Source organism: Typha latifolia, chromosome 5 (genome assembly GCF_019914945.1).
Source record: "Typha latifolia isolate L0001 chromosome 5, TyphaL0001v2, whole genome shotgun sequence".
Classification (NCBI taxonomy): domain Eukaryota; kingdom Viridiplantae; phylum Streptophyta; class Magnoliopsida; order Poales; family Typhaceae; genus Typha; species Typha latifolia.
In genome coordinates this window covers 16,186,001-16,209,626 of record NC_133090.1, presented here as the reverse complement: position 1 = coordinate 16,209,626, position 23,626 = coordinate 16,186,001, and the positions used below count along the sequence as shown (strand labels likewise).

At 39.6% G+C, this 23,626-nt stretch overlaps 5 protein-coding genes across 10 annotated transcripts; 2 read left to right on the top strand and 3 right to left on the bottom strand.

Annotated features, from left to right (window-relative positions):
* Positions 1-194: 194 nt before the first annotated feature.
* LOC140788016 (uncharacterized) lies at positions 195-2,942 on the bottom strand. The gene is made up of 2 exons (XM_073137097.1): positions 2,200-2,942; positions 195-448 (listed from the first exon to the last, which is right to left on the bottom strand). The coding sequence occupies exons 1-2, from the start codon at positions 2,899-2,901 to the stop codon at positions 287-289; spliced, it is 864 nt and encodes a 287-aa protein (XP_072993198.1). The 5' UTR covers positions 2,902-2,942; the 3' UTR covers positions 195-286.
* Positions 2,943-3,267: 325 nt separating this feature from the next.
* On the top strand, positions 3,268-12,528 carry LOC140788362 (uncharacterized protein At4g10930). Of its 6 annotated transcripts, none has more exons than XM_073137582.1 (14): positions 3,268-3,512; positions 3,742-3,841; positions 4,117-4,202; positions 4,386-4,476; positions 4,755-4,804; positions 5,583-5,655; positions 5,761-5,870; positions 6,669-6,734; positions 6,906-7,591; positions 7,956-8,070; positions 8,836-10,123; positions 10,227-10,301; positions 10,769-11,995; positions 12,089-12,528. In XM_073137582.1, the coding sequence occupies exons 2-14, from the start codon at positions 3,776-3,778 to the stop codon at positions 12,302-12,304; spliced, it is 4,149 nt and encodes a 1,382-aa protein (XP_072993683.1). In that variant the 5' UTR covers positions 3,268-3,512; positions 3,742-3,775; the 3' UTR covers positions 12,305-12,528. The 6 variants fall into 6 exon arrangements, with proteins under 6 accessions (XP_072993683.1, XP_072993681.1, XP_072993685.1 ...); XM_073137580.1 differs by having other exon boundaries at positions 3,273-3,479; XM_073137584.1 differs by having other exon boundaries at positions 3,336-3,512; positions 6,665-6,734.
* A 39-nt stretch (positions 12,529-12,567) lies between these two features.
* Positions 12,568-14,962, top strand: LOC140788363 (uncharacterized). The gene has a single exon (XM_073137586.1). The coding sequence runs from the start codon at positions 12,821-12,823 to the stop codon at positions 14,753-14,755; it is 1,935 nt and encodes a 644-aa protein (XP_072993687.1). The 5' UTR covers positions 12,568-12,820; the 3' UTR covers positions 14,756-14,962.
* Positions 14,963-15,214: 252 nt separating this feature from the next.
* LOC140788364 (E3 ubiquitin-protein ligase SINAT5-like) lies at positions 15,215-17,885 on the bottom strand. The gene is made up of 3 exons (XM_073137587.1): positions 17,465-17,885; positions 16,068-16,454; positions 15,215-15,744 (listed from the first exon to the last, which is right to left on the bottom strand). The coding sequence occupies exons 1-3, from the start codon at positions 17,666-17,668 to the stop codon at positions 15,382-15,384; spliced, it is 954 nt and encodes a 317-aa protein (XP_072993688.1). The 5' UTR covers positions 17,669-17,885; the 3' UTR covers positions 15,215-15,381.
* A 1,689-nt stretch (positions 17,886-19,574) lies between these two features.
* LOC140787991 (probable protein arginine N-methyltransferase 1) lies at positions 19,575-23,219 on the bottom strand. Its single transcript, XM_073137063.1, has 9 exons — positions 22,853-23,219; positions 22,749-22,759; positions 22,037-22,192; positions 21,521-21,584; positions 21,300-21,442; positions 20,773-20,860; positions 20,504-20,619; positions 20,262-20,412; positions 19,575-20,125 (listed from the first exon to the last, which is right to left on the bottom strand). Exons 1-9 carry the CDS (start codon positions 23,100-23,102, stop codon positions 19,920-19,922), a joined length of 1,185 nt encoding a protein of 394 aa, XP_072993164.1. The 5' UTR covers positions 23,103-23,219; the 3' UTR covers positions 19,575-19,919.
* Positions 23,220-23,626: the final 407 nt, after the last annotated feature.

The window sequence follows — 23,626 nt, the reverse complement described above, 5'->3', positions numbered from 1 at the left end:
TTCTGTGCCAGGAACAAGCTGAAGATGAGCTAAGTCATTAAAGCTATACTAATAGAATGCAGTAAATTAGACCATGGTTTGCATTTTAGTATTTGGGAAGAATGATGAGAATTCCTCTCTTTCCTTCTCTTGAAGCATCCAATGAAGAAGTGGAAAGTGATCACACCAAGCAATTTAACTTGAGCAAGAAAAAATGATTAAAAAAAATATATCTCTGAATTGGTGTTTATTAGTGCAAGGATTTGTTGACAATACATGCATTCTTGAAAGTGCTCAATGAAGCAAATTAAATGGCAAGAACACAACCTTGGCAGCAAAAACAAGCTACCAAGATGCCTAGAAGAGCCCCTGCAATGACCTGTGAAGGAGTGTGACCTAGGAGTTCCTTGAGCTTTCTTTCACTGATGGGATGACCTTGAAACAAGTCCTCGACGATCTTATTGAGTACCTACATAATTTAGCAAATATTAGAATAGTAAATGAGAGGGCGCAAAGAGTAATTGAAAGGTGTCTATGTGAAATTGCATTAAAGTCGCTAGATGCATGCATCCAGACAGAAACAACAAAGACAAATACATAAGTGCATAAAAACATGTAGATGCATGTCAATATAGTCATGTCTAACATGAAGTATAAAAGGAAGATTACTGTTTTCCACAGTTTCAGTTGAGGAGGTCAGATGTTATAATGTTTGACTACATGTGTTCATACTTAAATATGCATACATCGTCCCAAATAAAATTTTCTCTAGCAACAATATTTTTTACAATTTATAGGAGGAAAATTAGAAATGACCTTCCTGATTTCCTGACACAAAAATAACAGATAACTGATAATAGAAAACAGATCTTCATGATGGTCATTTACAAGTTGATACACTAGTTCTGAATCATGGGAAAGCTCTGTAACCACTCATCATGGTGAAGGACAGCTGCTCAATGATAAATGTAGCAGGGTTCTCAGTAATGGCATTAACTGCTTGAAGAATGGGATAGAGATGTGATAATTGGACACATGTAGCTAACTATTTCTAAATTTGTCAGTCAGAAGCAAGTAAGAAAATTAGTTATGAAGAAAGGAAAGACAAAAATAGTTAGCTACAGAGGAATAGAACCAAAGACAAAGTAAGAGGATAAGAGACAATGGTGGAGGGTAGATGACCAAATAATGGTGTCACATGAGCTCAACATAGAGCTCGATGGAGAAAATGGATTCATATAGCTATTGTCGATTGATACAAAAGCTTCAATCTTTGTGTAAGCAAGTCAAGAAGGACAGTTGAAATAGTAAATATAAGTGTAATTGTTACACTTCATCATTCTTCATCCAAGGCTTGATAATGGTAATCATATTAACCTGGCTACTTTTGTCCATGGAGCAAATGGAGCCTTAATGAACAATTATAGATTTGGAATGAATACAGAAACTGTTGTAGCAGAACAACATTTAGGTAGCATATTGTATTGCTCGTACTCAACATGGGATAGGGTGAAAAGCTAACCACTAGCAGTGTCTCTGAAGAAGCCTTAGAGGTACCGTATCACCACCACATATTGCAATAGTTGTTTTAGTCTCTCCTTATTTTAGGCAAATATATCAAAGGGAAAGTGAGCAGTTCTACTGGTAAGTTTCTACTCAAATTTGTAATTCATCCCCACATCCTTATTCATACATCCTTCTAGCACATGTCTTCAGTGTCTTCCATAATAAAATCCGGACCCAACATGCAGGTAAAATTACTTCCCTAAACACTGTTCATCTACATAATGGTTTGTGAATGTGAACTATTTCTTTGACAGTGATCTATGATTTCTTTGCATAGGACTATAATATTACCGCATTTTGATCTTCTTAATTTTGGTACTTCCAACACCACACTACAATCTCTTTAAGCCTATTACGTTGCAACTCTTTCACAGATTTTTCTAGAAATACTTGCTAGATTTGTTTATGTGCAATGTAAGCAGCCTAAGTTTTTTCTCCATTCAAATGATAATTAGCAAACAGAATAGTTACACTACCATTACCTTACATAACTCTAAGCTCTGCATGATTTCAAGCTCTTGTTTATACTGAACATTGTACCATTGCACTCTAACCAGAGACAATTTTACATCTCGGCACGTATTTAATTGAATCAGCATGTTAGGAACTAGTAGTTAAAAAACACAGAAACAGCTAAAGGAAATCCCTTCTCACCTCTGCTTGCATCCCTGCGTGCCGCCTAACACCAATGGCATCGTACATAACTATGAGACTGAAACCAAGACAAACTGGAAACAACGAGTCCCCGACCCCGTGGCACAGAGCCACTGATGCCGTGAGCGCCGTGCACAGCGCCGAGTGCGACGACGGCATCCCTCCGCAACTAAACAACATTCCAAAATCCCACCTCCTCTCCACGAAAAAGTTCAAGAACACCTTCAGGGTCTGCGCCAGGGCCCAGGCCACCAGCCCCGAAACAAACGTCGGGTTACCGGCGAGGGTTTGCAGGAATGGGCTGACACGAGACTTAGACACCGCCGCCGTGGTGCTCATAAGAAACATTCCAATCCCACTACCAAGCGCAAAATCCCTCCTTTCCTCCTTGGGGAGGCCGCCATGGAGCCAAGATCGCAGCTTTGGGCCACGGGAGAGGAGGAAACCACCGAACGATTGGAGCACGGAGAGGAGAAGGTATAAGGGGGAGAAGGGAGGTGAACCCACATCGGACTGGGTTTGTAGCGGCTCGAGTCGGAGATTTCCGCGGCGATTAGAGGAGGAGAGGGAGAAAGGTGATTTTTTGGAGCGGGGAGCGGAGTAGGGTCTCGCGGAGAAGGCATCGGAGCGACTACGGTTAGGGTTTCGGTGGAGGAGAGAGGAGGAGACCCTAAAGAAGGGCTTGAGGCTAAGGACCTCCATGGCTGCTCCGCATCGCCTCAGAGAGGAGAGTAGAAGCGAAGCGGGACACGGCCACACGGGAGGCTGCCGTTATATATAAAAAGTGTTTTGTCAAAATACTCCCCGACAAGTCTCGACAATTTCGCGGAGAGCCTTTACTTCAAAAGTGGCGAAGCAAGGCTAATTGCGTCATTTCGGAGGGTCGACACACTACAGGGAAATGAGAGCTGGGAGGGATATTACTGGAAGATTCGGGATTGGTCAAAGTGTCGTGCTCAGGCCTCACCTCAGGGGAGCTTAGTGGCTTCATGTGATCACGTGGAGGGCACGTGTAATTTGGGCTGGGCCACATTGTAATAAAAGGGCCGGCCTGGCTAACTTGGACCGGATCGAATCGAGTTTGCGGGGTCATTGGATGATTGGATCCATTGTTACTGTTATGAATCCCACCCCTTGCGAATTATTTCGCCTCCAACCTCGGGTTCCCGTCGAATTCCAGAGAGAAATCGAACGACCCGACCGGCGCCGGACTCGATTCGCCGGGGAAGAGTGGTGCTCCTCTCTACTATTCGACCATTTAATTTGATTCCTCTCTCAAGGTCTGCGATTCGTGGCCAATCCTTCCTCAAATGGTCTCTTGAATCGTCGCTTAATCTTATCTATGAGCATATCTTATTTCTTATTTCGAGCTGCCAATCTTTGTTCTTGATGTCGTAGGAAGAGATTTTAGTGAAGGGGGTTTTACCTTAAAACTGAGATTTTACTAGTGCTATTGCTTTGCCCTATAACTTCTGTCACCACTTTAGTAATTTTTTGTTAGCAAACCTGATGATATATGACTGCTTGCTGTCTTGTTTTCAGGTTTTATATAATACTACAACTTTTTGCTGAACCAATGTATATGCAAGAAAATGCATATGGTGAACCAAGAGAAGTAGCTATGGAAGATGAGGATGATCTGGTAGTTCCTACCTGCCAATTCGACTCTTTTAACTTGTATATTTGTTGCTTAATGATCTTTTACATTTCCATGTACTTCTGGAAAATCAAGTTCTTATGCATGCTTTTCATCTATGCAATTGAGATATGTGCTATTTTTTCTTCAGGAGGTAAATGTCTCTGTTTCTTTCGCATTATTTGACAAACTTAAGTAAAGCATGTAGGCATTACATTGTAATATTTGTATTTTTATGTATGTTCTAATTTGTTTTTGATACATCTCGTTCATCTTTGCAGGAAGATACTGATTTTGATAATGGAAGCTGTGGAATATGTTCAGCTATTGTCATTGATAGAGGGCTTTTAGACTGTTGCCAGCACTGGTAGGCTCTTGGAATTACAGTGATTAAATTACGCCTAGTACTTCTATGCCAACCTTTTCTTGGTATATCTTGCTTTTAATTTTATGTCAGTGTGTATGGGGCTTGATCTTGATGAAGTTTTACTAGCATTATATGACAAGGACAGGGGTTGGCATTGATAAAGCAACATCTCATGAGTTTCAGGTTTTGCTTTACATGCATCGACAACTGGGCTACCATCACAAACCGCTGTCCACTTTGCAAAAACGAATTTCAGTACATAACATGCCTTCCAGTAAGTAATATTATTTTGTCGTAAAAGAAAGAAAATACTTATGGTCGATGTTGTGACTATATAGATATCCTTTTCACCTATGTCCTTAAAGCTGAATGGTAGAAAAGAAGAAGCATCTAGTTGACCCTTTTTGACTGGGAAATATGGTTTATTAGATCTATTTCATTGGGAGTGATCGGTGCCTCTAAAAATGGATAACATTTACCTTACTACAAGTTATACATTTATCCTATTTTGTAGCTCCACCGTAATATTTCAGTTCTGTTTACTGATTGAAGGTGTACGATACCACTGGAAGCATCATACCTGAGGAGCATTCTCTTTCTAGGTGAGATATACATTGTGACATCCTTTTCCACTATAATGTAGTCGATTGGTTAAATAGTTAATATTGTTATGTAATAATATATAATTAGTGATTGATGGCATGGTCTTGTTTTTACTATGCCAGAGATGTTCTTTAACATCTTAAAAAACTGTTCTTTTCATCTCTAGATGTTCATTTTGGTCCGCAGGTGTAATTATACTTACTAATAGATACTAAGAGAAATAAAAGAGGATTTTGAACCTGGCACTGTGTAACTGAAGTGGAGCTGATTAGATAGGCTTAATCTATTTGCAAGTAACCTAGCCTTACCATGCTTAAGTTATTGCTCTGGACTCTCTTCGTCCTTTTATACCAAGGAACTTTAAAATATCACTAATATCAGTATTCCTTTTAGGTACTTCAATCTTTCCAAAGGTGACTATTTTTCAGCTTGGATATTATGAATATGTTTGGCCTGTAGAATATCTTATGCTTTCTTCTTAACAAGTTTTATAACTTGTGATGCTACCTTTGTTTGTTAATACCAATATATTCTTCTGTCACTCTGTAATACAACAGATTAGTTGGAGCATCTGTGATTAGTCTCTTCTGGTCTTGATAAGTTGACTGCTAAATCTTTTTTGGTACAATTGGAATTGGCATGCACTTTATGCACATAGTTAGCAAGGGTAGCTTATATTGTTGTGAGTTTAGAGTTATCTATATATAACAAAACCTACTAAAATCATTGCTTAATCTTGTCTTTCCTAGTTGCATTATGTTTTTGCATTTCTTTCAGAGGTGCCGATGATTGGTGTATACAAGGGGAGAACAACACGTTTTCCTTTCCATCATACTACATTGATGAAGATGTAACGATATTTCATCACAGTATTTATCCTTCTATAAATGTGTTTGTGCTGTAGGTTATCTCATGGTAATTGTAGATCATTTTTGTAGTTTGTTTCCTTTTGCAGGCAGTTATATGTTTGGGCAGTGATGGATGCAAGATCCGTAGTGGACTTTTAACAGCTGAGGATGATTCAAGTTTTGACACATCGGTTGCTTGTGACTCTTGTGATACATGGTACTATATCGAACACCATAAACATGTTTTCTGGCAGCAAGCAACTTAACTTAGTAGCTTATGATAACTTTTTTTTTTAGTGCTGAAACAAAAAGAATCAAAATTTGTCCGAAAATCTGACTTCATTGTGCTAAGGGCTACTAATTAGTGGAAAAGTACTATGATGTTAATTTTGGCTTTTGATAACAATATCATCAGTATCTATCATCCAGTGGTAAACTTACTTTGAACTAAGTTGCAATTCCAAGTTGATGAGCCAACTCCGAACACCCATGTTCAGTTCTGATTCAGACCTACAATTTGTCACATGAAATTTGAACATCAGTACGGCAGTCAGCAATGTGGTGGTAGATTCATTCTTTGACCTATTATACACCAAACCTGCTACATTTAATTTCACATAAAAGTCCACTTGCAACCTTCTCATTTTTAATGTGATTCCTTTTAGCTCTGCATGGATTAACATTTCTGTCTTTCCTGAATGTATTGTTCACCTCTATGGCCTTGATTGATGAATCATCAAGTAATTGGACTACAACCATCTAATGCAGTATCAAAGCACAAGTGGATTATCTAGATTTAATTCTCATCAGACCAACTTTTCACTAACTGTTGAAGCAGGATGGCTGCAACTATATTGAGAGATAATTGGTCAGAGCACTACTCTTCAGCATCCAGCCGTTCACATTTTAGACAATATTACCAACTATTTATTAGTTTCTTTCAACTTGTTTAAATAGTTCTGCTTTCCTTCAGTATTTTTGCTTGTCTGTTTTGACATCCTTTCAATGAAGATAGGTATCATGCTGTGTGCGTGGGATTCAATCCTGAATGTGCAATTGAAAAATCCTGGTTGTGTCCAAGGTAATTTGATATTTGTTATGACTTTTCTCTGGAATACCCTTGTTTACTTGACCTTCTATTTGTTTTGGTTCTGTATCCTGTGCTATCACTGAAGTTGGTGCATATGGCATGCTTTCTTTTCTGCTGTGCTGAAGAGTAGCATTTCCTCTTCTGCCTGCTTGTTTTTCATAGGTGTACATCTGTAGAAGGGCAAGAAAAGCAAGGTGGTGTTTTACAACAAAACCTAGGAGCACATTCTGCTGGGAAAGGTGCTGATCATGGATGTGCAATTGATATGTCCTTTTCTGGGAAAGTATCAGTATCGGTTGCTGATGATGGTGAGACTGCTCTTGTTGTCTCAATGATCAGTGGAGAACAGAAGAATGAGGCCAGTAGTATATCTCCACTGGAGAGCAAATTAGCTGTAAATGCAGGAAATGAAATCGAAACATCTTGTTACTCATATTCTGACAATCCTGAACTTGATACACAGCTCAACAAGATTGGCTGTCTCAACCTTATAGGCACCAGCTTGATTGGCAGTTATGTGAAGGGTTCTGATGCCACTGCTCTAGAAGAGGACAGTGCTGCCAAGTTTTTTAATGAATCAGTTGAGATTGATTTCATACAATCAGATGCACCACCGGAGGAATCATTAGCACTATCACCCATAAGAGAGTCGGCAGTGAGGACGATTACTTCTGAACCAGAAAGTCATCTGCTACAAGCATTAGTAGAACTACCAGAGGATGTATTAACCTCTTCATATTCTGCAAGCCATGGTGTTTTAAGTGCCGAAAAAAAAGAAGGAAAAGAAGAAAATGAGTTTTCTGACATCAATCCTCCTCTTGAGATATCTATGGCCTCTCCTTCATCAGGTATATAATTTATTTATTTTAGCTGATGATAGAACTAGAATAGATATTTTTTGTTTCCTACTCACACGGGCCTATATCCTTGCTTTTCTATCAATTTCTAATTCCTATCTTCTCCTTCTTCGGGTATATAATTTATTTATTTGACTAAAATCGGGTATATTATATCAGCTAGTTCTATCACAGATGATATCCTATGTTGTCTGCATAAACTCCCACTATACAAATTCCCAAAAGTTCACAGAAATAGCCTTTCAATTGGTATAACTGTATAGACTATAGATGATGCATAAAATTTTTTGATTAGAACACCAACACTTGATTGCATCTTTTTGCTTTATGTACCAGTCTGTTGATATTGATGCAGGTAATGAGATGGTTAGCATCATGGATGCAGATATGGTTGATTTTGAAAAGAAAAAGAGTTCTAGAGTTAAAGATTCGACAACAGAAGTGTCAGAAAATATGCAGTCACAAGCCATGTATGGACTTTTTCCCATGTACCTGTTGCTATACTAATGTGTTACATCAAGTTTACCTTCTGAAATTCAAACCTTAGTGGCAATAGCTATAGAATTTCTGTTACTGGAAGTATCTCCATAAAATTGATGCTGACCATGGTGTCTGTAGAAGATGATTAAAATGGAAAAGCGCCTGTTTTTTGCAAATAACTCAGTTCAAATTAACAGACAGTTGTACAGTTTTGATGCATATCTTTGTGCACTCAAATTCCCTCATGGTCCTACAGTGATATATGAACACTAATCCAATCTGCACCATGATATTGTATTCATCTTCATGAGCAATTCCTTGCTGATGTAATTTTACCTATCTAAATTACTCAGTTTTAGTGAACGGTCAAGCAATTGGAAGGTGCAACTGCAAACACCTATTATCCTTATATCAATAGGATGGTCCCTTTCATTTATAGAAGGAATAGAAATGATCTTGTGAAATGGTAGAAAACTAGTGCAGGGCTGAATGTCTAATTAGTATGTCCAGCTACATGCTGTTGTCAAACCAGCCCTAAGTAAACACACATTTATTAGTTTATTTGTAAGGTGATGTGCAGGCATAATTGCCCGAAATCAATACTTCCTGAGTTATCTTATTTAATCCATTAAGGATCAATTATGTTTGTCTTCTTTTGACATCTCTATTCGTGAGCCTTGTAATTCATTGTTTTATATTCCTTCTAGATAAACAGATTTTCCCTTGATTGAATCTTGTTTTCTTTTCTATCTTAGAGGTGTTGAATCTGTCGACATTCACATTGGCGAAGGAGACAAATATATGAGAATGAAAGTGGAGAATCCTGCAAAGAAAGCTAGATTGGAGGGAAAGGCACAAACATTGCCTTTGGGAAGCCAAGATACTGGTTATGCTTTGAACTGCCATACTTCCCCTGTAGCTGCAGCAGTTTGTAAAGACAATAAATTAGAAGATGTTACACAAGAGGAATCTGTTGCTCCTGATATAATGAGTATAGTTCAGGAAAATAACAATAGATCCCCTCATGGTGAAGTATGGGAACAGCCTGACAGTAAGAAGAAAGGAGATAAATGTGGACTCAGAGTTAAAAAGATCATGCGAAGAGCGGGAGAAAAAGAGGAATCATCTATCTTGGTGCAGAAACTGCGAAAAGAGATAGCTGAAGTAGTTCAAGATAAAATCTCTGGGATCTCTGGAAAGGATGATCCTTTTGATGGAAAACTTCTAACAGCATTCCGGGCAGCAATAGGAAAACCTGGAGATGCATTGGCTTCTAAACTGGATCCTTCATTCATAAAAACAAGGAAATCATTGCTGCAAAAAGGAAAGATACGTGAAAACCTGACAAAGAAAATATATGGAACAGCCACAGGAAAGCGAAGACGTGCATGGGACAGGGATTGGGAGGTTGAATTCTGGAAGTATCGATGTTCAAGCATAAAGCCTGAAAAGATTGAGACACTACAGTCAGTTCTTGAGCTTCTTAAGAAATCTTCAAATTCTTGCTTGGAGAGCTCAGAAATGGTTCACCAGACAAAGGGAGGGACAGCAGATTCCATTCTGTCTAGAGTATATTTAGCTGACGCATCAGTTTTCCCTAGAAAGGATGATATAAAGCCTCTGTCTGCTCTTGCTGGAATTGAGAAAACCAACCAAAATATAACTAGCAGATCTTATAGTCTATCTGAGAAAACTACAAAGGCTCTTCATGAACATGATGTAGCAGAAATTCTAAAACCAGTTGCCAGGGGTACATCTCATGTTAAAGTTCCTTCTGGTAATACAGGAAAAGAGTTGAGTTCTTCAAACATTACAAGAGAAGCTCCTGTTAGAAGAGGAAATGGAGCCTCTGTTTCTGGTTCAAACATTCCTGCAGAAGGGAAGAATTCTCAGAAGCAAGATAGTCAAACTGATGGCAATAAGCGTGATAAAAGAAAATGGGCACTTGAAATTCTTGCTAGAAAGAATGCTTCCTCAAGCTCAAATGCAACTAAAGACAAATCTGAAGATGGAGCTATGCTCAAGGGAAACTATCCTCTATTAGTATGTTACAATGTTCCCTTGCACCTTTAAAACTCTAGCAGTTGGTAGCAGTTTCTTTCACAACTTAAGGTTATTGATATTTTCATCGGTTTGACATGTCTAGGCACAACTTCCCACTGATATGAGACCAGTGCTGGCAACTAGCCACCATAAAAAGGTTCCTCTATCGGTTAGGCAGGTAAGGATGCTCACTGCTCCTAATGGACTTCATTCTGTCTCCATTCCACTTTGCATGATTTGTCCAACTCATTTAATCTAAATTGCAATAAAAATAATGAATATAAATAGATATAATCTGTACTGTTGATAATTATGCTCCTCTGTGCCTGCAGTGAATGTCCAATTCATTGTATTATCTCCAGTTTTTCATCTCTGCACTGGTTAGTCATCAGCATATGTGATTAAGTAGCATCAGTCGTGAAGAATGAATGAATCATTTGTAGGCTATTTTCCTCATTATGTATGTATTTTCTATTATTAACTGGAAACTCCATTGGCTTTTATTGAGCTGGTTAGATATCTTTTTCTTGCCTTTCTTTGTTGGCATCAATCATTAACTCTGTACGTTTTATGTACTCTCTTATTTTCACTTATTAGCTGATTTTTCTTTCATTATAAATTATTGAGTAAGCATATATGTCGCAGGCTCAACTTTACCGTCTAACTGAGCATTACTTGAGGAAAACAAATCTAGCTGTCATTCGCAGGACGGCAGATACTGAGTTAGCTGTCGTTGATGCAGTTAACATAGAAAAGGAGATACTTGAGAGATCCAATAGCAAATTAGTTTATGTAAACCTTTGCTCGCAGATTCTGTGCCAATATCCCAAGCCAGAAACAGGAGTTGCTGCTTCATATCCAACAGTAAACACTGAAAGTTGTACTGACCAAGTACCAGAAGAGACATCGTTGGAACCTGCAGAAACAGGATGGAGCAATGCAGAGGAAGCATTAAGAATGGCAGGCCTTTCTTCTGATTCTCCTCCAAACAGTCCAGCAAGAAAGGACAAGAACATCGAAGTTGATCCCTTGGTGGAGGACAAAGAACCTGCAGAAACAGGATGGAGCAATGCAGAGGAAGCATTAAGAGTGGCAGGCCTTTCTTCTGATACTCCTCCAAACAGTCCAGTGAGAAAGGACAACAACATCGAAGTTGATACTTTGGTAAAGGACAAAGATGAAGGCCTTAAACACATTTCGGATATGGTTCCCAACCCTGACTTGGACACACGCGGAGACAATGATTATGATTTGGAGAATGAGGGATGCATTGCCTCTTCCTGTAAAAATGTTGACTCTCAGAGAATGGTTATGCTCTCTACTCTTGAAGCAGAAGATCCACTGAAGCTTATGGACTCTGATGATCTAAGACCTAGGAGTCCTGATGAAAAGGCAGCTTTTGATCACAGTGGTGATTCGATTGTTGAGGTGACTACAGACAGTGAGAAAATAGATAATACAGTGAATACTCCATCCACGCTCGAACCTTCTCAAGGGAATGTACTTAGTAATCCTTCTTTAATGGGAGGTAAAGAGTTATGTGAGTCAGAGAAGGAACCTTTAGATAATAGGGTATCTGGTGAAACTCGTAGACACTTAAGCAAGTCTGTGGAGATGGAAGCAGAAGGCAACAACTTGGGTCGTTGTGAAGCTGGAAATAATAGAGCAAAGGATGGTGCTACAGGCGAGTTTGAGCATGATTCTTATGCAGAAAATAGTCTCACTAGTGACAGGCTGCCTCTCAACCATAAATCTTCTGGAGGAGAGAACTCACCAACTCATTCTTTGATGAGTGAAAATGCTCCCAAGGAGAAAAGGTCAACATCCATCAGTAACAAAATGTCCAATTCCACCAATTACATATCCAAAAAGGTACCTAATCCTTTGCTGCAGTCCACCATGAATACATAATCCAAAAGGTACATAATCCATCACAAGTACATAATCTGGTTTGATTGGTTGCAGGTGGAAGCATATATCAAAGAACACATCAGACCACTCTGCAAGAGTGGTGTGATAACAGTCGAACAATACAGGTGGGCGGTAGCCAAAGCGACAGACAAAGTTATGAAATTTCATTACAAGGCCAAAAATGCAAATTTTCTCATCAAGGAAGGTGACAAAGTGAAAAAGCTCGCGGAACAGTATGTCGAGGCCGCTCAGCAGAGGGAAGCATTGTAAATTCCTGCTCTCCAGAATTAAGCTGTTCTCATCTGGAACTCTACTTGCCATTTTGTAACTTACCTCTTACACTGTACATGTTCACTCACAGGAAGCTCCACAGTACCTTCCTGAGAATTTATTAGTATATGGATTCAATTTCTTGTACACTGATCACAGTCTTCTTGAAGCTGCACACTTTTATAAGAAGCAATTATATATAATTTCGATCTCCTTGTCCAAAATGAAGCTTTGGTGCCTTTCTGTCTGATATTTTCTTTTTCTTTTTTTTTTTTTGCCAGTTCTATTTGATTTGATTGGCAGTGGATCTTAACGACCTTTGTAACATGACCTGCGCTGCGGAGGACTCTACTCTTTCTGCTTTAATATTCGCGCCGAGCATCACAACCGTCCAGTGCACCCAAATCACACAACGATTTAACTCATAAAACCTTGAAACCTCCCACAAACCCCTCCATAAACCCTCTCCCCAAAAGACTCCTTCCTCCTTTCCTCCATTTCCATCTCAATTAAAAGATGTCCCTTTCCAAACCCTTCTTCTCCTCCAATCTCAAACTCTTTCTCCGCCCCTCCTCCCTCTTACCCCGTCTCCTATCCTTCTCCACGCCGGAATCCGCTGCGGCCGCACGCCTTCACCGCCGCCGCCACGTCCAACCACCACTCTCCTCACAGCCGAAGAACCCTAATTCCCCAAAGCTCCCCGACCCCGTCTCCTCTCTATCCGGCGCCCGCCTCGTCCTCCACAATCGCATCCTAACCCTGATCCGCTCCGACGATCTCGACGAGGCCTCCCTCTTCGTCCGCCACTCCATCTACTCCAACTGCCGCCCCACCATCTTCACCTGCAACACCGTCCTCGCCGCCCTTCTCCGCCGCCGGCGCCTCTCTGACCTATTCGCCCTCCACCGCTTCCTCACCCAGGCTGCCGTCGCCCCCACCATCCTCACGCACAACCTCTTGCTCCAAGCCCACCTCGAACGCGGCACGACCGACGCCGCCCTCGAACACTACCGGCTCTTGGTGAACGATGATTCTATCCTCACGCCATCGCCCTCGACCTATCGCATCCTCGCCAAGGGCCTCGTCGACAATGGTAAGCTCCAGGAGGCTTTGGATCTTAAGGATGATATGATTTCTAAGGGGTTCGTTGCACCTGACCCCAAAGTGTATGATTTCCTCATGGGTGGCTTCGTCGCGGCCAATGATCCCGAAAATGTGATAGCTTTGTTCGAAGAACTTAAAGAGAAGCTTGGTGGTGAAGAAGTATTAGATGGCTCTGTGTATGGGAATCTCATGAAGGGGTATTTCCTCAAGGGGATGGAGAAGGAGGCGATGGAGTGCTTCCACCAGGTGTTTGACGAAATGTCGAAGGTTAGGTTTGGGGCTGTCAGTTACAACTCGGTGCTGGACGCACTGGGCCAGAACAGTAAATTGGAGGAAGCAATCAGGCTGTTCGAGAGGATGAAAGGAGAGCACAATCCTCCTCAGAGGATTGCCGTGGACCTTGGCAGCTTCAATGCTATGGTGGATGCCTATTGCTTTGCAGGGAGGTTTGAGGATGCAATCGTGACTTTTAGGAGGATGAGTGAGAAGAAGTGCTCACCAGATGCGGCGTCGTACAATAATTTGATCGAACACTTGGGGAAGAATAGATTGATCGGTGAAGTGGAGGAGATGTATAGAGAGATGGGTGAGAAGGAAGTTCACCCAGATGAACTCACATATGTTTTGCTGATGGAGGCGTGCTTTGCTGTGGATAGGGTGGACGATGCTATCAGTTACTTCAACAAGATGGCAGAATTAGGACTGAGGCCGAATGCCATTGCCTATGAGAAGGTTATTCGTGGTTTGGTGAATACCAGAATGATCGACGTTGCTCAGGGCTTCTTTGACCAGATGCCGGAGAAGGAAGTCAAACCCAATGTCGTGAGCTATGAGATGTTGCTGAAGGCATACATCGATATAGGGAGACTGGAGAATGCCATTAAGATAGCAAAGGGCATTCTTTTGATTGAAAGTGCAGCTTTCAGTGGTGAAATGAAGGAGCTCTTGGAAGAGACATTGAGGAAGGAAGGGAGGGAGTCGGATATGGAGAAATTGTATGAAGATGTGGAGAGGGAGCAAGCTGAGGCAGCAGCTCGGGCTGCAGAAGAGAAGGCAAGAAAAGAGGCTCTTGTCAGGGAAGAGAAAGAGAGGAGAAAGGCAGAGGCTGCCGCTAAGGAGGCAGCCGCCGCCAGAGCTAGTGCTGCAGCTATTGAAGCAGTTCTGGGGCAGAGAAAGAAAATGGAGAGGGAAGAGTCGCTCGCTGGTGGTGGTACCAGTGCTTTTGATGGAGGATTGCTGAAAAGGCTGGGTATTGATAGCAGATCAGCTGAAGAAAATAAAGTTGAAGAGAACAGAAGCAGTAGCAACAACAACAACAACAGCAATAGCATGGGGTTGACAATATAAGTTGCTCTCTGTTGAAGTTGTAATGAATTTTCATAACCAAATTGAGTTGCAGGTATAGAAATCGTACACTGTGAGTAGATATAAAGATTCTATAAGCCTTCAAGGTTTGATGTATCAGGATTTTCTGGGAGAGCAATCTGTTCACCTATTTTTATCTCAATACCTTGGGATGACATTTGAATGCAGAATCCTTATTTTTGGCTAGAATATATGCTTTATCGAATGCAGGATAGTTCTTTACTCTTAAGTACTTGATTTCTGAAATGCTCTGATTGTGTTTTCTGTAGCTCTTTCACTCCTTTAATCTTTTACTTGACCTGGTGAAAGGATACTCCAAATAGTAAGTTTGGAATAGTGGTTGAACCATGCGCATAGCTCAAAGTCAATTGTTTTCCAGTGAATAAAGATTTAGACTAAACGCTGTCTGAAAGAAAGAAAGAAAAATATTCAACAAAATCATGATAGAAAACTTGTTGATTAATTTCAGAAAGCTGAAATCCAATTATACTAAGTCATTCAAGTTCTTCAACATTTCAACCCCCAAACATAATTAAGATACAACTTGGCACCGTTCTAGCAGATACATGAATTAAGACATTTTGCAAGTGAACAGGCCTCTTCTATTTTCAGCTAAAAAGATTTGGTATGCACACTCCAGCATCAGGATTCTGCTGCTCCTTCCATATCCTGCCTGTGACCCGGAGTTTCAGCTCTTTCCTGTCACCCCCAGAGAAAAAGAGTGCCATATTCCTCTGGATTATGAGGCCATCATGACTATCCCGTACTTTGCGATGGCTGTCGCGGATGCTTCTAGGCGTACCCTCCCAGATGAGTTTCCTGCCATTGCCTCCAACCTCAAGGCTGTAACTGAAGTTCTTGGCCTCATTTTCATCGCCCATAAATCGCAAAAATGCCATGTACACAGGGGCCATGCCTAGCTGGAAGGCCTCAAAATGCAAGCAGAAGTACTGCCCAAAACAGTTGAAGACCTAGAGAGAGAGAGAGAGAAGCAGCAGCAGCATAAATTCACAAATGCAGCAAACGACATGAATTAAATGGAAAATATTCACAGGAGAATAGTTGGTGAAATTATATCAGAATATATGTATATGCTACAGAAGACTGTAAAAGTTAACTTCCTTCTAAATTTATGCTAAAATTTAGATGATCTAATGCTCATACTTATATCAGGCAAATTATTAATGTTCTTTCTAGGTCTACCATATTTTCCTTTCTTCTACTTCACAAGAATGAATTGTGACAAAATGCACTGCAAATTTTAGAGAAGCTACAGAATGCATTGCATACTTACAGTCAGCATCCAGGTAGCATTTTGAACCTCTCGTGGATTAGATTTTACATAACGATGATTGAAGGTGCAACCAGAATGCATGTCTACTTTGTGATCATCCCTCAAATGTGCAACCAAGGAAGGAATATCCCCAACAACAGAGCATTCAGATCCTGCATATGGGCAACTGTATGGTCTGAAGTTGCACTGAGTTTCATGCTTGAGCTTGCTATAGTATGGAAAGATCTCTGGACAACCCAATGAGAAGTACTTGCACGGAAGCTCAAGTGATTCAGCAACCTTTTCTAATGCTAAACACCTGATGTCTCCAAGCTCTAGTCTGCAAGTAGGGCAGCGGTTATGCACCCTGGTTTTGCATGTCGAACAGAGTGTATGCCCATTCTGGCACTGCACATATTGTCCACTTGTGTAAGATACAAGTATATAACTAGAGCAATTTACCATGGTAAGAAATCAGAGCATCAATAGCTAAGTTCCAGATGATAAACTTGCTTTTTTTACAAACAGATGATAAAATTGTTACTCTGGTAATAATCGGCATAACAAAAAAAAAGTTGATAATTATTAAAGAAATGTGCAGAAATCATGCAACAAAAAGTGGAACCTAAATGGCAAGCCCATGCTGGCTCTGCTCGCTCTTTCCCAGCCAATCTCGCTCAGTAGAAGAGGCTAAGCTAGAGTCCACTTGATGAAGGAACCTCCTCATAAGATAGCACGCAACAAAAAGAACAAGTACAGACATCCAAGAAATTGCTCAGTACTACACAGGAATTGAAACAGGTTCCTACACCTCGACCTATAATGTTGAGGTGTCAAAAGTGGAACTAAAATGTTCCATAATTTGCAATCAACTAGCATATAGGTAGAATTATGGAAATGTAGCAAAGAGATCATTTTATTGGGATTGAAAATGTGCCATCAAGTGTCTTTTCTCCTTCAGAATAAATACCTGAAAAATATGTGTAAGGTTCTAGAATGATAAAGGTACTAGAAACAGAAGAACGAGATCCATAGTTTCAAATAATTATCCATTTAAGCCTACTATTCATGTAATCTATGTCCAGATTATCCGGTTAAATCAGCCGATTGCTAAGCAAGAATGCTATAGACTCAATATCCCCTTACGTCCATTCAAATGCATCTCGAAATATCAAGTCCAACATGAACAATTCAATTCTAGCCCTAATCACAAAACAGATCAGAACCCAGAAACCAAAATCTGCCCGAACTAACAAAAGGAGAGAACTTGCCCTAAATCAACCATCCAATTGCAAAAAGCTCGGATCTTTACATAATCATATTCACTAATTTGACCAAAACACAGAAACCATGAATCAAATCTACGAACCTACATGAAAAACGAAAGAAAAATAAAACAAAATTGAAGAGAAACCAACCTGGTGGATTGGTGGGTACATGGAATTGGTACAGACGGGGCATTCGAGGAGCTCGTGCACGCCGGCGACCGGCGACATCCCGGGCTGCGGAGGAGCCCGGCCGTGGGGCTTCTGGAAACTCTGGTGGAGGCGGGTGGCAATCTCCTCCACCTCCTCCTCCATTCCATTAGACGAAGAGACACACTTCACGCTATCCAAATCCATTAATCCCCCAAAAAAAACAAAAAAACCGAAGGAAAAGCTCCTCCTTTCCCCCCCTCGTCCTCCTCCTCGACGGAAACCAGAGAGAAGAGGGAGAAGGGTAAAAAGGGAAGAAAAAATATCTCCACACAAAGAGAGGAACCGAAGTTGAGACGAGAGACGAACCAAGCGAGAGAGAGAGAGAGAGAGAGAGAGAGAGAGAGGAACAGGTGCCTTTCTTAGCTCTATTCGCTTTGGTCCGGGTTCCAAGTACAAAAGGATGCATGCGATCACCGTTAATTTACCAACGACACGCATCTCGAGGCACCAGAACAACTAACCAAACACATTGACTTTTTGAATTTAAATCCCCCCTTGGGGCCTTGGGAATCATTTGAACATTTGGACAGCCAAGCAGAAGCGTTCAGATCTTAAATATAAAATTAGAAAAATAGAAAAGCACACACAATTGCACATTAATTTTTCAAAATTAGAAAATTATATTGATTTTTAGCCATGAAAATATAAATATTTCCTTGACCATTAAAATTACAAACATACAATAGAGAGAGAGAGAGAGAGAGAGAGAAAAAAAAAAGCTTCTGATTGGTAGGGCATAACAAAAGAACAGTAGATTTCCTCAGCTTGGACTAATTAGTTTCACATTGACTTATGTAATCAAAGAGAATCTATACAGATATGTGCTACAGTACTAAACTAGAAAATTTAAGGTGTCGTTTGGTTAGTTAGTGCATAAGAAAAAAAACTAAGAGTAAAAAATTATGCACTTTTCCTCTATTACGACTCTTTTATAGAAAAATATAAATAAAATATTTGTGTTAATTTACAAATATCACTCTCTTATTCCGCAACCAAATCGATGCAAAATCTAATATCAGCTGTTGACATTTATCATGAAAACTAATTTATTTTTGATGTAAACCAACCATAGAGCCATGGAATCCTTTTCTTTGTTAGTATAAATAACATATTAATTAATTCTAGTTCTGTATACTCAAGTCTAATGCTGCCATTATTCAGTATAATTATGTAGTTTATTCTAACTGTTATTTTTGACAGAATTAGTGTGATCTAGATCTCCAAACTGTCATACATTTGATTTCATTTGGTGGTTGCAGTCAAACAGAGCAAGTATCCAGGCAGGCTTCAGTGTCCTTCCCATCAACCATAAAGAACAAATATAAAATGAATCATCAAAACTTGGAGCTTTCCAGCATCCCTGCATTTGTGATGGCATTCATGGTAGCATCTGCAAAACTTTGATCCTAAAGTTTAAGCAGCAAACAAGGCTTCTCATTCCCTTTGCTTCCATCACCACACTAGAAGAAGGTACAGAATGAGATCTGGCACACAAAAAAAAGGTTGTTATTTAGAGAGAGGAGATATTGCTCATGTGTCCATGTGCATGTGTTTTTGTATGTATCCTTTCTTAAGAATGTAGTACAAGAATCACCTGACAGAGAAAATTTTGGATTGTTTAGAATGTAGTCTAGAAACTTCCTCTTTACTCTATTATCTTTCCCTCTAATCTCTCTTTGTTGATTCTTTAGAAGTATTGCAAGTCTTGGCAAAGTTAGTGAGAGAAAAGCATAGGCATGCTGTTTGGTAGAGCAAGGCAATCTGGATAATGAGTTTATAGTAGTAAGGGTGGTTAGTTTAAATTGCTTGATGACACAATGAAACATTAGATGGATGTGATAATTTTTGTTAAAATATAGAAATATGTAGATGATTGGCACGTACAAGTGATACCACTCAATGTCTCTATTTACAATTTTTCTTATCCTTTTTGCCCTTTTTTTGAGAAAAATGTTGTAGACAAATACTTTATTCAAGATTGATTTGTTGGTATGAAATCAACCTAACATTAACACATAAGTTTCCAGAAATCATGTATATATGACTCAACTTGTAAAAATTTCTGGCATCTCAATCACTAGATAAAATGCAACCAAACAAATTAGCATGCTGTATAACAAATTGACAAAGAGATTAGCAAGAACAGTCGAGATACTGCTTGCACTTTTCTCTGAAAACTCATCTTTCCGTGAGTTTTTTTAACATATCTTGTCAAGAAAATGGAAAGGGATTGCATGAAACGTCAAAATTTACTACAAGATAAATAATAAGTTACATGCATGTGAAACTTGAAGCACCATTTCGTGGGCTGCTGATAAATATTTTCCAAGAAATATATAAGAATCAAAACACCATGTAATGATGCTAATCCTCCTCTTCCAAGCAGAAATCATGGCTACCGCATTTTGTAGTGCTGTGTTCTTGAGACCTGGCAATGCTGCCCACTTAATGAATACTTGAGCATTATGTCCACATCTCGGGGATTCTTTTTGTTGGGCTCGACGGTCATGCTCCCTACCAGTGCTTCTCCCTCACAGATAGTTAGGACGTCTTCGAGGTAGAGAACAGTCTGCTTCCAGTGAGTAGCTTTTGATCTTGGTCCTGTAATAAATATATCATCAGCTGGCCTATGTATATACATCATAAATTGCAGGTCCATTCCATGCATGAGCACTAATTGGACAAAAATTAAGAAAACTTAAGCTGATGGTGGATCATTCTGGAAGGAATAACAAACCTGTTGAGAATCCCATCAACTTGTGACATTTGGTGAAAGAAACATCAAAGTAAGCTACAAGAGCATGGATATAATCATTGCGTTCCGCCACAAGCTTAAATGGTGCAGTAAAAGAAACATCTCCAGAACTCATCTTTGAAATGTCCATTGTCTAGCATTGACAAGAAAAGATGGAACTACTTGTTATTCAGAGGCCCAAAGGAGAAACAAAAAGGAGAAGGCGACCTGATCAAATCATTCACCTTAAGCAGCTGGCAGTTGGTGACTATTTGATTCTGATCCACAGTATCAACAAGTGGTTCCATCATAGCCTGTTTCTTGATGCAGCTCATGTCAAAACCATATACATTATTCCAGACTGCAAGGACGGAAACAAGAGTAGGCATAAGAAAACTTGACAGGCTGTTTACAAATGGAATATTTGGAAAGAAAAAAGACACAAGCTTCAACCAAATAAAGAAGAGAGGCCAGCAAGTAAGCACAAATGAAATAGGTGAAGAAGTAATCTCACATTCAATCTTGTCTTCTTTATATTCGGCATCCTCAATAGCAGTCAGATATAGAGAGGCTTTGTCTGGTAGGATGGCTCCACCATTAGTCTATGTAAGAAAAAGAAAAACAAGAATGATTGTCATGCTATTACTTTTCTCTTTTATTTTTCTGCATGTCAGAAGGATTCAACCAATTATAAGTGAATTGTGGAAAGATTATTCCAAACTCACAGTGATTAATATTAACCACATCATTCTGCATCAAACATTTTCCTTCTTTTCTTCATTAATATGTGAATTAGAACGGTTGTTCTCCAACCTAAAGCTTAAGTGGAATAGTTGGCCCTTTAAGTCAGAAAACTAGGGAACCTATGGAAAAAACATGTAAAACTCATTTTCCTTCATGATTGACAATTGTTGCCTCATGTAGCAAAATCTCTCTTCATTTTGGCCCACAGAACTCAAGAAATGTCACCAACCCTAAGCGAAAATTAGTGAAAAATGATCTCTGACTAGCACCATAGAGTAAATGAAAGGGAACACTTACAAGCCATTTGTTGCGCGCATACAAAACTGTGTTCAGCATATTCTCGAATAATAAGAAATACCCCATCCATTCAGAAATGATGACATCCACATGGGTGACTGGAAGCTCAATCTCTTCAACCTTCCCTTTCAATACTGTTATAACTGTTGAATGACATAGCACATATTACAAATAGAACAATAACTACACAAGTTACCAGAAAAGAAAGGACATATAATCACCATCAGAAAATCCATTTTTCTGAACAATCTCTTTTGCCATGTCAGCCATTTGGGAGCACTCTATCTGTGGAAGAGATTTGATTATAGTGATTCAGTAAAATGATTGTGACCCACTACCACACGACTAAGCATGAATTACTTTTTGAATTTGAATATAATTGATAAATCACACACATGGTTATTTGACTTGCTGCAAGAGCAGAAGACTCAGGTGTTCTATTCTAGCTTTCTCAAGCCCCTCCACTAATTTCTTTGCAATAATTTCGAAGTCCATATGCTGGCTGTATGTTCAAACTTTCTGTATGTAAGGGTGATTTAATATAAATGACTAGCATTGTTCTTTTAATAGATTAATCTTTTTGAGAACATGGTTATTTGATATTAACGACAAAGATGTGGGTTACAATCTTTGAAAATGGGCAAAAATCCCAGACTACAAAGTGCAAACAATATAAAAGTGAAATCATAACAAACTATATAAGGAAGCAATTGAACACATTGAGAACCAGAACTGACCGCATAAACATGCTTCGCTCCTGCTTTTGCACAAAAAAGAGAGAGGATTCCCGTCCCTGCACCAACATCAAGGACCACCTTGTTCTCCAATAGAAAGCTATTCCGATAAATAACATTCTGATATGTCTTTGTCCTAACAACATCTTTCAACATTTCCTACAAATTGAAACAATGAGATAAAGACTTTTCAGGCTCTAACTCTTAAGTGAACGTGCATTACCAGATGAAAGCAACAAAGCTTAACAACACCCAAAAAGTGATTAAAAATCGCACAGCTGTGGAAGTCAGAAGTTCCAGTTACAAAGCAACTAACAGAGAACTCATTAAAATAAAAGGAGAGAAGCAAACAGCTGAGCAACGCATGCATTATCACACCAAAGAACAAGATGGAACACGTTTAATTAGTTATACTGCACAAATTATCTTAATAACCATGTCAATTGTTTAAAAGAATAAAACTTTTGAACAAGAACCAAGAGACGAAAAAGGAAGAGGAGGCCAGGAATCCTCTCTTACAAAAGTTAAATCAAGTTGGAGTTGACAGGCACAAAATTATTCAAGAGAATAAAGGAACTCGCAGTTTAATCAAAAGACCATCACTTGAATGAAAGAATCTAGTTCCTTAACACATTCATCAGCCCACAAAGGTTTGTTCAGCTCAACATCATATGAATACCAGCAATTTTCAGCAAACTCGTAGCAATTTACTTACTTCATGAATGCCTGCAAATACAAAGAGCAAAAAAGGAGAAAATATTTAAGCTCCTGCATATGATCAATTAAAAAAAGAAATCGAGCTAAAAGGCCAGTCCATACCGAAGTGGGAGTAGGAATCGAAGTAATAATCGGCGCTAGTCTTGTCACTCCCGACAAGGCTTAGATATTCCGGTGGGTCCTCGAGATTCGAGCTATCCGCCCTCTCCTCCATGACCTCCTCCGCCACCGCCACCTCCTCCTCCTCGCCGACGATGCTCATCCTCGTCGCCGCCTCCGGGAGGTCATTGCTCGAGCTACTCTTTTGGCTGCCGGAGGCGGCGCTCTTGTTCCCGCTCTTTCGCCGTCCCATATCGCGAGGAAAGACTAGGGTTTTGGGAGCGGAAAGACTAGGGTTTTGGGAGCCAGGAAGCAAACTAGCATAGCAAGACAGGGCTTTTGACCACCAAATTCGAGCTAATAATAATAATAATAAATTCTAAAAAAGCGAGGAGAAGCCAAGACAGGGCTATTTTCCATTGTAAAGCCTGCATCCCATTTGAACTCGAGTTGGGTTTGATGTGAATTATATAATACCTAATGCTTACTGCTATTACCAAAATAAACGTGTTTTAATGGATAAAGTTATAATTTTTCTTCTAAAAAAAGCGAATTAGGGCGAGAATTAAAATGGTAGACGTTGGTTAAGGAATAAATTTATTCTATCCAGTAGCACAACAATAAATAACAATTAACCACAAGGTGAAAAGGGAAAATATTCTATCCATGAATAAAGATATCCTTAAATCATTTATTACAAATCCTTACATGCCTGAGATGCTAATTCACCATTGCAGCTGGAGAGGCAATATGGAGGAAAACAAAGAAAAAAAAGTT